Source organism: Vigna angularis, chromosome 3 (assembly GCF_016808095.1).
Source record: "Vigna angularis cultivar LongXiaoDou No.4 chromosome 3, ASM1680809v1, whole genome shotgun sequence".
Taxonomy (NCBI): domain Eukaryota; kingdom Viridiplantae; phylum Streptophyta; class Magnoliopsida; order Fabales; family Fabaceae; genus Vigna; species Vigna angularis.
Genome location: NC_068972.1, coordinates 2201312 through 2214645, shown reverse-complemented (window position 1 = coordinate 2214645; position 13334 = coordinate 2201312). Strand labels below are relative to the sequence as shown.

General features: G+C 29.4%; 1 protein-coding gene across 2 annotated transcripts; it reads left to right on the top strand.

The window, feature by feature from the left end:
- Positions 1 to 7661: 7661 nt before the first annotated feature.
- On the top strand, positions 7662 to 11334 carry LOC108324093 (ubiquitin receptor RAD23c). Of its 2 annotated transcripts, none has more exons than XM_052874820.1 (12): positions 7662 to 7885; positions 8810 to 8971; positions 9097 to 9150; positions 9293 to 9372; positions 9484 to 9558; positions 9696 to 9876; positions 10056 to 10211; positions 10285 to 10353; positions 10449 to 10496; positions 10575 to 10684; positions 10819 to 10897; positions 11083 to 11334. In XM_052874820.1, exons 1-12 carry the CDS (start codon positions 7820 to 7822, stop codon positions 11200 to 11202), a joined length of 1200 nt encoding a protein of 399 aa, XP_052730780.1. In that variant the 5' UTR covers positions 7662 to 7819; the 3' UTR covers positions 11203 to 11334. The 2 variants fall into 2 exon arrangements, with proteins under 2 accessions (XP_052730780.1, XP_017412402.1); XM_017556913.2 differs by having other exon boundaries at positions 7663 to 7885; positions 9699 to 9876.
- Positions 11335 to 13334: the final 2000 nt, after the last annotated feature.

Genomic DNA, 13334 nt, shown 5'->3' with positions numbered 1-13334 from the left:
TAATTTCTTTGGTTTCAATTTTTTTAAAATTATTTTCATCTGTTTTATGCTTTATTTTCTATAAAAAGGAGAACAATTTGGATTATAACTTCTTTTATTAAAAAGATAGTATAATGGGCATTCTAATTTTCTAGAATAAAAGTAATATCTATGTCTGCTTATATAAGTTTACATTTTAAAATATAGTAGGGATATTTTAGTTAGTACGCTTAAAATGTTGGTAATTAATTCATAAAAGGTACTTCAATTACTTTTAATTTGTTTGAACATTTTAATATTAAAAAATAAAAAATGTGTAGAAATTTTACGTTTTCGATATTTTTGAATTCAACACAGTTATCATTTCTATGTTGAAATTTTACTCCCCACTGTTTTTTTTCTCTTTCTCGTGAAAAATAATCAATACAAGCGTAAAAAACCAAACGAAAAATTATACAAATTATTCACTCTCAAACAATTTTAATTTCGTTTATGTTCTCTTTCTTTAAGAAATGACATAGAAAGATACAACTGTATACAAATTTTACACTCTCCTCTCCTAGTAATTTCTCTCAATCAAATACCATGTAAGTGAAGTATACTCTTTAAAAGATAATTGATGGATATTAACTTTATCTAAACAAAGGAGAAAAAACTGGAAATAATTTTAAGATTTAACCAGAAACAAATGTAAAGTGAAAAAAAATATATAGAAAAGAAAAGATGGAGGAGCTTATGAAAACCGAGTCGGAATATGTTCTAGAAGTTCTTTTTTAATCAATTTTGTATTTAGTTTTTTATTTATTCTGTCTCTTCAGAACTACTTTTCAATAAGTTATGATTATAATTTGGTAAATTGTACGAGGGATAATAAGTTCAGCATATACGACATGGTAGTCTGAATTATTACCTCAAGTAGAAAAACTACAATAATTACTTTTAGACTTCATAGATTAACTGAAATTATAAGACCGATACGACGTATGTTATATATAACTGTTTAAAAATGTATAAAACATTTATTTTATCTTTATTGTATAACTTATTTTAAATATCTATCTCTCTTTTTTTTCGCTTTGTAAATTTTGATTGCAAAAGTATAACGATCATTTTAATAAATATCAATAATTGTTCAAAAATAACATAATAGCATATGAAATAATATATTTAAAAGTAATAATTTTTTTATATAGTATAAATTGAGTTTACGTGGACTTTTAACATAGAAACAAGTTTGGTAGACTTGGTTAATAAGAATATATATTGGGAGGTGAAAGATAGTTTAAATTGATTAAGAAGAATGACAATTATTGCACGTGATGATGAAATTGTTAATCTTGGAGGTAGACGAAGAAAGGAGGATGGTGGATTTTGGGCCTAACTTTTGTGTATTGGTTAAATTTCTTGCACATTTTACGTACCTGTTACTTGGGCCATTTTTGGTTGTAGCTTCTATAAGCTTTACAAGTGGCTGACACCTCACCGCACTTTAATAGTGGAATCCAATTCAACGGCTATTCAATTACTACAAAAGTGAACTCAGATTTACAAAATATACAAAAATACAAATGTTCTTGCAAAGTACACCTAAAAGAATTAACCCTTTGTATTTAGAAGACAGAAAAGGACATGGTTTTAGGTTTCTTTTCCTTTTCTACATATTCTTTGTTATGTGAACCGATGGAGAAGAGTAATGTTAGGCATAAATGATAGGTAAACCTAGCTGATCCAACACGACTTCACACCCAAATAAAAGAAAATGAATTAGATGGATTAATCCCGTTAAGGAAAATGATGGTGCACACCACTATTGAAAAGTATAATCATAATAAATGCTTCATTTACGTCACCGTTTTAGTTTAAGCTGTTTCAACAATGACCTTTTTTTCTTCTATTTTACATATATAGACCATTCCCTATATCTGCATCGGTTCAAAGCTGCCATTTGGATCAAAGTCTTACCTATAGCTTATTTAAAAAGAAAAACTCTTTCATCATCAAGTTTTTAAAAGACTAATGTATTTCTGCTGTACTGTTGCGCTAAGCAAACTCATTACCGGTTACATTTTTCTCACAATACATGCATGTTGAATAAATTGTGTATAGGTGTTATAATAAAAAAATGCCTTATTTCAAAGTTATAATACGACTATTTAATTATATATGAAGTTATTTGATAGTAAGAAAGATAAATAAATATATGCTTTTAAAACAGTATAATAAATTTAATATAAACAATTTATAAATAGCTTTTCATAAATTATTTTAATAATGTTTTTGGTATGACGTATTCAATTTTTTTAAAATAATTTTTTGTCTATGAATACATCCTATAGGGGATAAATAAATTATGTGTAGATGCATTATATATTTTTATTATTTTAATTTATAAGAAAATAATTTTTATTGGTTTATGCAAAAGTCTATCAACAAATAAGCTGGTGCTTGTATTTTCTCCGAGTCGTACATAAAAATAATTTGGAAAATACTTCAGTGGGTATATTTTTAATTTTTGTGAAGAGAAATTATTACAACTAAGAGCAAAGAGGAAGAAAAATTCTATAGCGAAGGATTTTTGCAACTAGCTTCGGCCCAAGTCTGGCCCGTTAGATACGGGCCGAGTATGGATCATATCAGTTTATATTTATTGGCAAGCACAGGGTACTATTTTCCTTAAAAAAAAGTAGCACAGAATACAGTTTTGTTTTACCAGAGAAGAGAAGAAGACAGATTTGAAAGGTGGACAATTATTATGAGATTTGAATTGCTGGTTTTTACTTTTAAATTTACTAGGTGATTTTTTTTTATTGTTGTGAAAAATGTGAATAATAGACCATTTGAATTGTTATAGTATTTTTCTTAAGTCAGTATCTTTATATCTAAGCATACACAAATTATACTATTTTTCAATATTTATGAAATATATAAATTTAAAAATCTACAAGTTACCTATTAAATGATTTAGTTCATCTCAAAAGTTTATTTGAAAGATAAATTTTATTTAACACCAAATACAAGCAAGAGTTCAGTATTATATTTCAAAACAGTGAAAGCATAATTACTGAAATTTTAGTATATAAGTCTCATAAGTATAATAAAAAAATATTAAATTTATATTTATAAACCCAAGATTATTTGTTCACAATGTACTCCAAATATTGATAAATATTTTCAATTAAATTTTATTTAATAATTTAAAATTATATATGTGTGTGTTTGTCAAACACATAAGAGCATACATAAATCATCCTAATATTTAAAATAGTTAAGAAACTAAGAACTTTCTTATTATGATTTGCATAACCAAATATAAAAAATAATAGATTAGTCTTGTATTTGTAAAACATATATTAAAAATTATAAACTAGGAAGAAGTCTATAATAGAAAAGTAAGTAGCAAGATAAATATATATTTTTTCATCTATTATATGTAAATCCGTATTTTAGAAGTGGTGATAGTTTAAAAATAGCGAAACTCGGTTATTTTAATATTAAATAGTTTATATATAAATAGTTTAAACGAGTTTCATTATTTTAAAACATATCATTTATTTAGAAACCACTTTTTTAGAGTTCTCTATCTTTTCTCTAAGAGTTTTAACTCTTGAGTCATCTTTTTGTCGATCAGGAGGTGCCTAATCGACCACGGTGATGAGGTCTACATTCCTATCCGATCACTTTCTGTAATAGAGCAAGTAAGTTTCGGCTCCTTTTTGCTCTTAAGCTCTTTGATCAAGTCAATGCATGGAAGGTTCCCTTGCATGTGTGTCTTATGATATTTTTTTAGCTTCTTGGTAGATCTAAGATCTTAAGAACTCTTTTCTTTTTCAATTTGATGATTTGTAGGTATTTTTAGAAATTCCTTATCCGAGAAGTAATTAGAGTGTTCTTAGAGCTTTATGTTGTCGGTTTAAAGTAATGAAAACTAGTTTTACTTTATTTGTTTGATAGACGAGTTCTAATTAATGTTCGTATGATAAATTATTGATCGAGTTGTGAAATTGTATTGGATTGAGAAATTTAGTACGTTGAGTTGATTGTATATAATATGTGTTGATGTGAAAACTAATTTAACTGTGAGGTGCAATGTGATTCTGATGTAAAGCTTATGTGTGATGAATTTAAAGACGTTAAACTGGGTAAAGTAGGAGCTGTCAACTTGTATAAAGCTTTGTTTACATTTCAGCATAAGAAATATGTAGTTTTTAGGTTAGAAAGAGGGTTTTCACCTATCAAAACCCTTCCCTTGATGACCATATTAACCATTCCTTTAACTTTATTATGCCATCAGATTATTCATTGATATCTAGTTTCACGCTCAAGATGTATATAGATCGACATGAAGGAGGTGTTGAAGATCTCATATTGATTAGAGTTAGGTAAGTTTACACTATATAAGTAGATATAAACTTCACATTATAAGTCAGTTTTGTAAGGTTGAGTTAAGTTTTAAAATCTACAAGTTTGTAATTATACTATAAGAAAAAATTATGTAATAGATAATAAGTATAAAGAAGAAGAAATGAACTAATGACAACTCAATGATATTAAAGTAATCACTAATGAAAAACACCACCTAATCAAAAGAATGCTAATTGATTGCACAACATAAATAAGTTTTGAAATCGTGGTGAAAAACTCAAAATGGAAACTAAAATTAAATCCATTATAAAGAATGGAACATCCAAGCTAATTTATTGTTAAGTTAAATGGAAATACAAGTTGAATTATATTGGTTAATGACAAAAATTTATTCACATTAGTATGAAGTGAATAGGTGTTTAATCTCTCGTGAATAAAACAAATATTGCGAAAATAGTAATAACTATTACAAACATATAAAGGATGAAAAATGCATCAACCTAGATTTTAATTGATTTTTTCGTGCCAATGATGTGCATATACAAAAACTACTAGGTTATGTGCGAAAGGATGTAAGCATAAGGTCCATAAACTTCATAGTAATTTATGTGGGTTAAAACAAACTTTAGTTAAATAAAATCATATCTTATTACCAAATCATTTAAAAAAAAAGTAGAGCAACATTCTTCTATAAATATAGTTCATATACATTTTTAAAATGAGTTCTTAGAAGTTTGAATAAAAAATTTGGAAACCATGAAATAAGAAAAATATATCTTCAAACGAAAACACACACATAAGAACAAAAAATCAAATAAAATTACACAAGAAGAAATTTAACGTAATTCGACACTCAAGACATATATTTACGAATACTCAAACAAAAATATTATTTTTCAATATATAATATATTTTTTGGAAAAAATTGTAAACTTTCGTATATATATATTTTTTACAACGTGTGGATAAAACTATAAATCTTATACAACAATTTTTTTTTTATAGAATTCCAAATATTTTCATTCAATTTTTTCTTTGACAAAATTGCAAACCTTTTTTCTAATTTTTTTTAGACAAAATTGCAAATAATTCTTGTACAATTTTGTTGTGACAAAACTACAAACCCCTTTAATATACACAAATACCCAAGTACCATGTACACCCAAGAGATCGGTTAAATTTGTTAACTAATCTCATATCAACCATTTATTTTGACAATAATGTTGTTTTGCTCATTCTTTATACACGTAGACTTTGGTGAATATCCACAAAGTAACTATTATTATTTAAATAATACAAATGCTATAAAAAATATCTGTGACTATTCTTCTGTTTAAAAACACATACTAATTTAATAAGAAACACTTTGTTTATCATAGTTCACGAAATGAATTCAAACCCTCAAATTGAATAACTCACAAATGAGTTTAAGGTTGGATTGAAAAATATAATTTTTTTAGACATAGGTCAATGAATCATGATTCACTTAAACGAATTCAAATTGCGTTTAATGAGTTATATTTTTTTTCCACTTTAATTTTTAGTTTTTTTTTTGTCTAATATCACTTTCTAATTATAATTAATGTTTAATAAAATATAAGATTTTGTAATATTATAAATAGGCAGGTCACCTTAATATACTTTAATTTTAGTTTAATAATTGTGTGTCACAAGTTAGAAAAAAAACTATGCTTAAATGGGTTATATATATAGTTTTGAATAGGTTAAATATACTATCATTAATATTTTTAAATTTATTCTTATAATTTATAAACAAAATTGAAAACCAGAACCCTGTCAATTAAAATAAAGTTCCCAAATACCAATTACGATGAGATTAACCATTAACAACATTATACTAATTTGAAAAATCACTACAACACCTTTAAAATTAAAGTATTTCCTAGATAATTTGAAAACAAAGGAAATTAAAGAATTAAATTATTAGTGTTAGGTATTGTCGAACAATATTTGAAACCATGTATTATTAACTTAATTTCCTTATATGAAAACTTTTTATTTTGGTTAGCTAAACTGGTTTGTCTCTTTATACGGTGTACTTTTATAAATCAATACAATATTTTTTCATGAAGACCCTATAAATTATTCCACAAATTCAACACATACATATTTTTATTTAACATAGAGCTACTATTATAATTATTTGGTAAGAAACCATGAACAATATTTTTCATAATTGACATATTAAAAAAATGTTAAAATGGGATCACATTATATATATTTTTAAAACAAAAGAAGAAAGGTTTGTTACATAATATATTTTTGAAAAACATTTTACCATTATTAGTGGTATATAACAAATTTAATGAGAATTTGTTAATAAGATTATTTATTAAAAAATATTATTTAAATTTATGTTTTAGAAATATAAATTTATTGTAATATTTTATACATACAAAATGTCCTAAAAGTACATTTTTATTTTTATTTAAAATTTATAAGTGACAAAATCCCTTAAAAATATCTTTGGCATCATATTTTGTATTTTTTTGAGAATGCACATCCAAATATATTGACGGATTATTTAACCTAAAAGCCCAAGCGCGTGAAATCATCCCAAAGTGTCGATAGTCTCACTCAAATACTGCCTATTAGCATTTTTTAGATAATATAAATCCTATTATATATATTTTTATTTACTTAGCCATGTAATATAAGTGATATAAGAATAATAAATAAACAGGGATTTATTATATGTAGGAGAGAATAGATAATGGATTATAATAATAATAACAGATTAAATATATTTAAGGTTGAAAAAAAAACAGTAATAATATTAATCTTTATCTTAAATAATATATAAACAAAATATAGAAGAGAATGGATAATTGATTGTAGCAATAATAACTCATTAAACATATTTAATGTTGAAAAAAACAAAAACAATAATAGTATTAATCTTTATCTTAAATAATATAAAAACTATTATTATATAGTGATCCATAACAAAATCTATGATATTAATCTTAAAAAATAATAATAATATTTATCTTAAAAACAAACACATCATCTAAAGATTTATAAAAGGTTTATAGTAAGACACAATACAACACACAAAAATCTAGCTAATTCTCTTCATCTCAACTCCCATCCATCTTTCTTCCACGTTAACGCCAATTCTTTTGCATAGTCCACGTCATCACCCTAGTAATTGAAGCTCCGCGTCTAATCACGCTCCAAAAAGCGCGTGATAGTCCTCTCTCAACCACTAACATAAACTAGCATATTTTCGGTATATCATATCATATCTCCAATTATTTATTTATTTATTTCAGTATTTATTTATTTATTTCAGTAAAAGGAGGTTTTTTCATCACATTGTTACGCTTTGCTCACTCTCTCTTGTTCCTTTCTTCTTTACAAAGTTGTCATTGGTGTCTTCGGATCGGCGGAACTTTACCGTGCCGGCGTGACTTGACGCTGTTCGTGGCGCCTTATTACGATAGCGGTGACGAAGATGAAGGTTTTCGTGAAGACTCTCAAAGGCACTCACTTCGAAATCGAAGTGCAGCCTCAGAACACGGTTTGTTACTCCAGACTTTGTCGATTTGGATTTCTTATGAATTTGGTTTTTCTATTTAGGTCGGTAATTGCGTCCCGTTCTTGAATTGTCCCAAAAGTTTCCTCTCCTTTTAGAGCCCTGAAATTGAGTGTTAATTAGGGTTTCGCTTATTTGAATTATAATTTAATTTTGATGCCAATTTGGATTTAATTTATTACTTGAAAGTTAATTCCTGATTTTTCGGAGTGACGATTGATTTGGTATTTGGAATATGCTGGAAACGAATGGAGTGTGTTATTCTCGTCATAGCATTCTCTAACTAGATAACCTTATTTTTAATAACTTTTGTCTTCCGGTTCATTGCTCCTGTGAATTAGTGGCAAACTTTTTTATCGATGCTCCTCTGGATTCTATTATTAGTGGGAGATCTTTCTAATAAGTTTGGGATTCTTGGCATGTGATAGTGAATAAGTTCTGCATTGACAATATCTGGAGTATTACTTCTTAGGAATATCAAACCAGTTTGTACTATAAGAAGAAATCTTGATAAGTACACATTTTAATTTCTAATTGATACTCATATTTATGGAGATTTAAATACCGGACTTATCTTACTGCCACCGCTAACACTTGCTCCAAAACTGACTTATTACCTTATTGTCAGAATGGGTGTTGTCTTGGTAACTAGGACTGCAGTTGATATGTGAATAGATATGTGTGAATAATGAGCGTTTTTTAGTCTTTTTCGGTGTTGCACGCTTCTAACAATGGAATTTTTCAAAATGCTTGATATGACCTAAATGTGGAGTTCTATATCATCAAATATGTCAACGCTTCATCTTTTAATTTTATGGGCTTTGTGATTCACTTCTACTTTCTTCTGGTTTTTCTTAACATCAATAACTGATTTGTCACATTATTTTTAATTGTGGATATTCTTTTCAGGTTTCTGAAGTGAAGAAAAGTATTGAAACTATTCAGGGTGCAGATGTCTATCCTGCTGCCCAGCAAATGCTAATTCACCAAGGGAAAGTTCTGAAGGATGCTACTACCTTGGAGGAGAATAACGTAGCTGAAAATAGTTTCATTGTAATTATGCTATCAAAGGTAGTTTTCTTTGGTTCATTTATTTTATTTTATCTTTTTTTAAATGATATTATGTTGCATATTCTGTTTCACCATTTTATTAGTTTATGTTGCCCTAAATTAGAATTATGTTTAAAACATGCTAGAGTAAGAGCACTTCTGGTGAAGGATCTACTACTTCAGCTGCACCATCGACCAAGGTGAGAACAGTTTTTCAATGTAATAAGTTTTTGCAATATTTCTATCATTTAGGCTTTACCCTCTCATGGGACATGGTTAGACAAGCATAATGTCTCTTATGCATCATCTAAACATTCTCTAAAAGTTATGTATTCATTGCAGACACCACAGACCAGTGCACCTCCTACTTCAACAGCGCCAGTGTCAACAGCGCCTCAAGCTCCAGCTGCAACTGAGGCACCGTGAGTGGCTAATCTTTCTAGGATATTTTTTTATTTGTTTAGATAAATGTCAATTTGAACTATTTTAATGTGTATTATGTGCTATGTAAAGGCTTCATTTCAATTTGACAGGCCGGCAACGGTTTCTGCACCTGTATCTACACCTTCAGTTCCACCTCCTGTTTCTATTTCTTCAGGAACTCCTGTGTATGTGTTTTGCTTCCTGCCATGTGTGGAGTGTAGAGTTTAAAGTTGCTGTTATTTTTGTATCCTGAAAGACAGAACTCTTCAACTTGCTTGATTCTTCTTTTCGATTTTGTTGCTAAAAGAATGTCTTTTTGAAGCAGGGAGGGGTCTGATATCTATGGGCAGGCGGCATCCAATCTCGTTGCTGGAAGCAATTTGGAGGGAACTATTCAGCAAATTATTGACATGGGTGGAGGGAGCTGGGACAGGGATACTGTTGTCCGTGCTCTTCGAGCTGCCTATAACAACCCTGAGAGAGCTGTTGAATATTTGTATTCAGTATGTGAATTTTAGACTTTAAATACCGTGCTTGATTATTTTGTCCTCCAAGTTTCTCGGTCATTTATTTAGCTTAGTTTAGTATAGTAGTTATTTGGGTGGAAGGTGGACTCTTTTCTTTTGGGATATTTTCTTGCCATCTTTCCTTTTTTAATCCCAATATCATTCATCAACGTTAGGGTATCCCTGAACAAGCTGAAGCTCCACTTGTAGCCAGAGCGCCTGCAGGTGCTCAACCCGCAAATCCTCCTGCCGCTGCTGCTCCACAAACAGCACAACCTGCTCCGGTTACCTCAACTGGGCCTAATGCTAATCCTTTAGACCTTTTTCCGCAGGTAGCTATTACTTTTTTTATTATTGAAGAGAATGAAAGCTTTGGGTTGTTGTATATTGAACTTTGTGTAACAGGGACTTCCCAATGTGGGTTCTGGTGCTGCTGGTGCTGGCTCATTGGATTTTCTACGCAACAGTCAACAAGTATCTATTATCTTTCTCTTCATTTACCTCTGAATTTCTTTGCTTCATAGATATGTTTTAAATAGATATTTCAATTATGTTCATTTGCATTTCAGTTCCAAGCCTTGCGGGCTATGGTGCAGGCTAATCCACAAATATTACAGGTTTTCTTCTTTGCTCAGTAGTGTATCACTGTTTCATATGCTGTCTTCATAGTTCCCTGATTCTTGTTCTTGCTGCAGCCTATGCTACAGGAACTCGGCAAACAAAATCCTCATCTTATGAGGTTGATTCGAGATCATCAAGCTGATTTCCTTCGCCTGATAAATGAACCTGTGGAAGGTGGCGAAGGGTAAGGGATCATCATCTGATGTTTTTTTGTAATTTTGCGTTTGTGTGTGGAATAGGAGGGGAAGGTGTTGTTATCTTTTCTGACTATCTTTTTGCATGTTCACTGAATTATGTTTTGCATTTAATGTGCTCCAGGAATATATTGGGGCAGCTGGCTGGTGGCATGCCTCAAGCAGTGACTGTCACTCCTGAGGAGCGCCAAGCTATTGAACGTGTAAGTTTGACTTTTTGTTAGGATGTGATGTATATGCTGATAGTTATAGTTTGTTTAAATGACATTATCAGTGAGTACCTTTTAACAGACGCCAACTGTTTCTGGGGAGCAGGAGCGGCTAACATGTTGATTAGCTCTTGTGTCGTCTGAAATTTATAATAATGAGTTGTGGTTTTTGTTTTCAGCTTGAAGCAATGGGTTTTGATCGTGCGATCGTATTGGAGGTGTACTTCGCTTGTAACAAAAATGAGGAATTGGCTGCCAACTACCTTTTAGATCACATGCACGAGTTCGATGAACAATAGATCTCGTTTCCAATTTGCCAAATTATTTCTTTTCAACTTTTTCTCTCAATGGGTCTTTGTTACACTCCATGTTTAATGAGTTCATGTTTGATAATGACAATCTCAAGTGGATAAGTTTTAGCCTCTCCTTTATTATTGCCCTTGTATTTATCATTTCCTCCCTGTCCCTCGAGATTTTTAGTATTCATATACATAGTTGTTTGCCCCCATCTTATATTTGGGCTTTTCTGCATCCCTTCTACTTCTAACGTTTCTCATTCTGCATGCTTTTTAAGTCCCTAGTTCATCATAGATGGCAAATTAATCCTCTACGGAGTACGTGCAAATAATTTAAAAGTAGTTGTCATGTTGAGTATTGTAAAAATTAATACGAATAGGTTCGGAAAAAGTTAAAATGTTATGAATTTATAAAAAATCAAATAAACTATATTCTGAAAGTTTCTTATCATACACTTTTTTTCCGTTAACAGTTATAAAACTTTTGTAATTTTGTACGAGGTGACGAAGAAACGAACTGGGATAACTGTGTATAATTAATGTAAACATGATTTAACTTATAAATCAAATATGTGCCTCTGTGTATAATTAATGTAAACATGATTTAACTTATAAATCAAATATGTGCCTCGTTCAGTGTACTTACTGGCCATGTAGACTTCAATACAAAGCCACTGGTTGCAATAATTAATTTGAGTTTTTGGTTTCTGGAAGTATAGTGGCTATTGTTGTTTGGTCTACAAAATAATTTGATTTACAAAAATAGTCAAAATAGATTTTGATCTGACACGCGGTTTTAAGTAGTGTTGACCCGTGTTGTTGGAACTAGTGATTGTTACCCGTTGAAGAGTGAATCTTCCTGCACCTCCCTCACCTCATCCTGCACCCCCAAAATTACTTATATACCCTTCATTTAATTAAAAGTCAAAACCGTAATTAATAAATTAAATTTTTTTAACCCCCAACCACTTTTCTAACTCCCCAACCACATTCCCTTTTTATAAACTCATGCACTGTTCATATTTTTTTTACTGTAGCAAGTGAGATTGGAGGTACACCAGCAGAGCAGAGGAGGAAGAAGACTGCACCGACGAAGGTACGCAACCGCACTTCGAAGTGCGGAAAGACTCCGCCGCACTTCGAAGTGAGTTTCTAAATTAGGGTGACGCACTTTGAAGTGCGTTGTGGTTTTTTTTTTTCATGTTTTGTTTAATTTTTTCTTGTTTAGGGTTTATGCAAATTTTTTATTTAATGTTTTTGTAATTATACAATGCTGGGGTGGGGGTGGTGGTCTAGGTTTTGGGAGATTTTTTTATGTGAGCGTGAGGGAGAGGAAGAAGACAGTGAGTTCTGAGTGAGGTGTTGGTAGTAATAGGGTTTAGGCCGCGCCGCACTTCGAAGTGCGGTTAGGAATTTGTAGCCGCCGCACTTCGATGTGCGTTTAGAAATTTGTAGCTGCCGCACTTCGAAGTGCGTTTTCATGTTGTCGCCGCACTTCGAAGTGCGTTTTCATGTTGTTGCCGCACTTTGAAGTGCGGTTATGCATGGTTTTATTTTTTTTAGTGAAATTGCTGCAGTTTTTTTTGACATGTTTTTTTTATTTTTTTTTAATGTTTTTGTTATTATGTTATTATTTATAATTTAAATTTATTGTTTTATGTTATTTTTTTAATGTTTTTGTTATTACGTTATTATTTATAATTTAAATTTATTGTTTTATGTTATTTTTTTAATGTTTTTGTTATTATGTTATTATTTATAATTTAAATTTATTGTTTTATGTTATTTTTTTAATGTTTTGTTATTATGTTATTATTTTTAATTTAAATTTATTGTTTTATGTTATTTTTTTAATGTTTTTGTTATTATGTTATTATTTTTAATTTAAATTTATTGTTTTATTTTTTTTTAATGTTTTTGTTATTATGTTATTATTTTTAATTTAAATTTATTGTTTTATGTTATGATTATTTATTTTAAATTTTTTTTCATGAATTATGGTTAGTCATTATGGAGTGATTAGGGAGTGTATTTAGGTTATATGAATTTTTAATAATATTTAGGTTATATGAATTTGTAATTTAATAAATTTTTAAATTTTAATATTTATTGTAGGTCATATTTAATTATATGAG

Excerpts from the sequence above, each read along its gene's own strand:
- LOC108324093 (XM_052874820.1), top strand. The coding sequence starts at position 7,820 with ATGAAGGTTTTCGTGAAGACTCTCAAAGGCACTCACTTCGAAATCGAA. Across the intron at positions 9,151-9,292 it reads CAGCTGCACCATCGACCAAG|ACACCACAGACCAGTGCACC; the intron begins GTGAGAACAGTT and ends TATTCATTGCAG. Across the intron at positions 9,877-10,055 it reads CTGTTGAATATTTGTATTCA|GGTATCCCTGAACAAGCTGA; the intron begins GTATGTGAATTT and ends CATCAACGTTAG.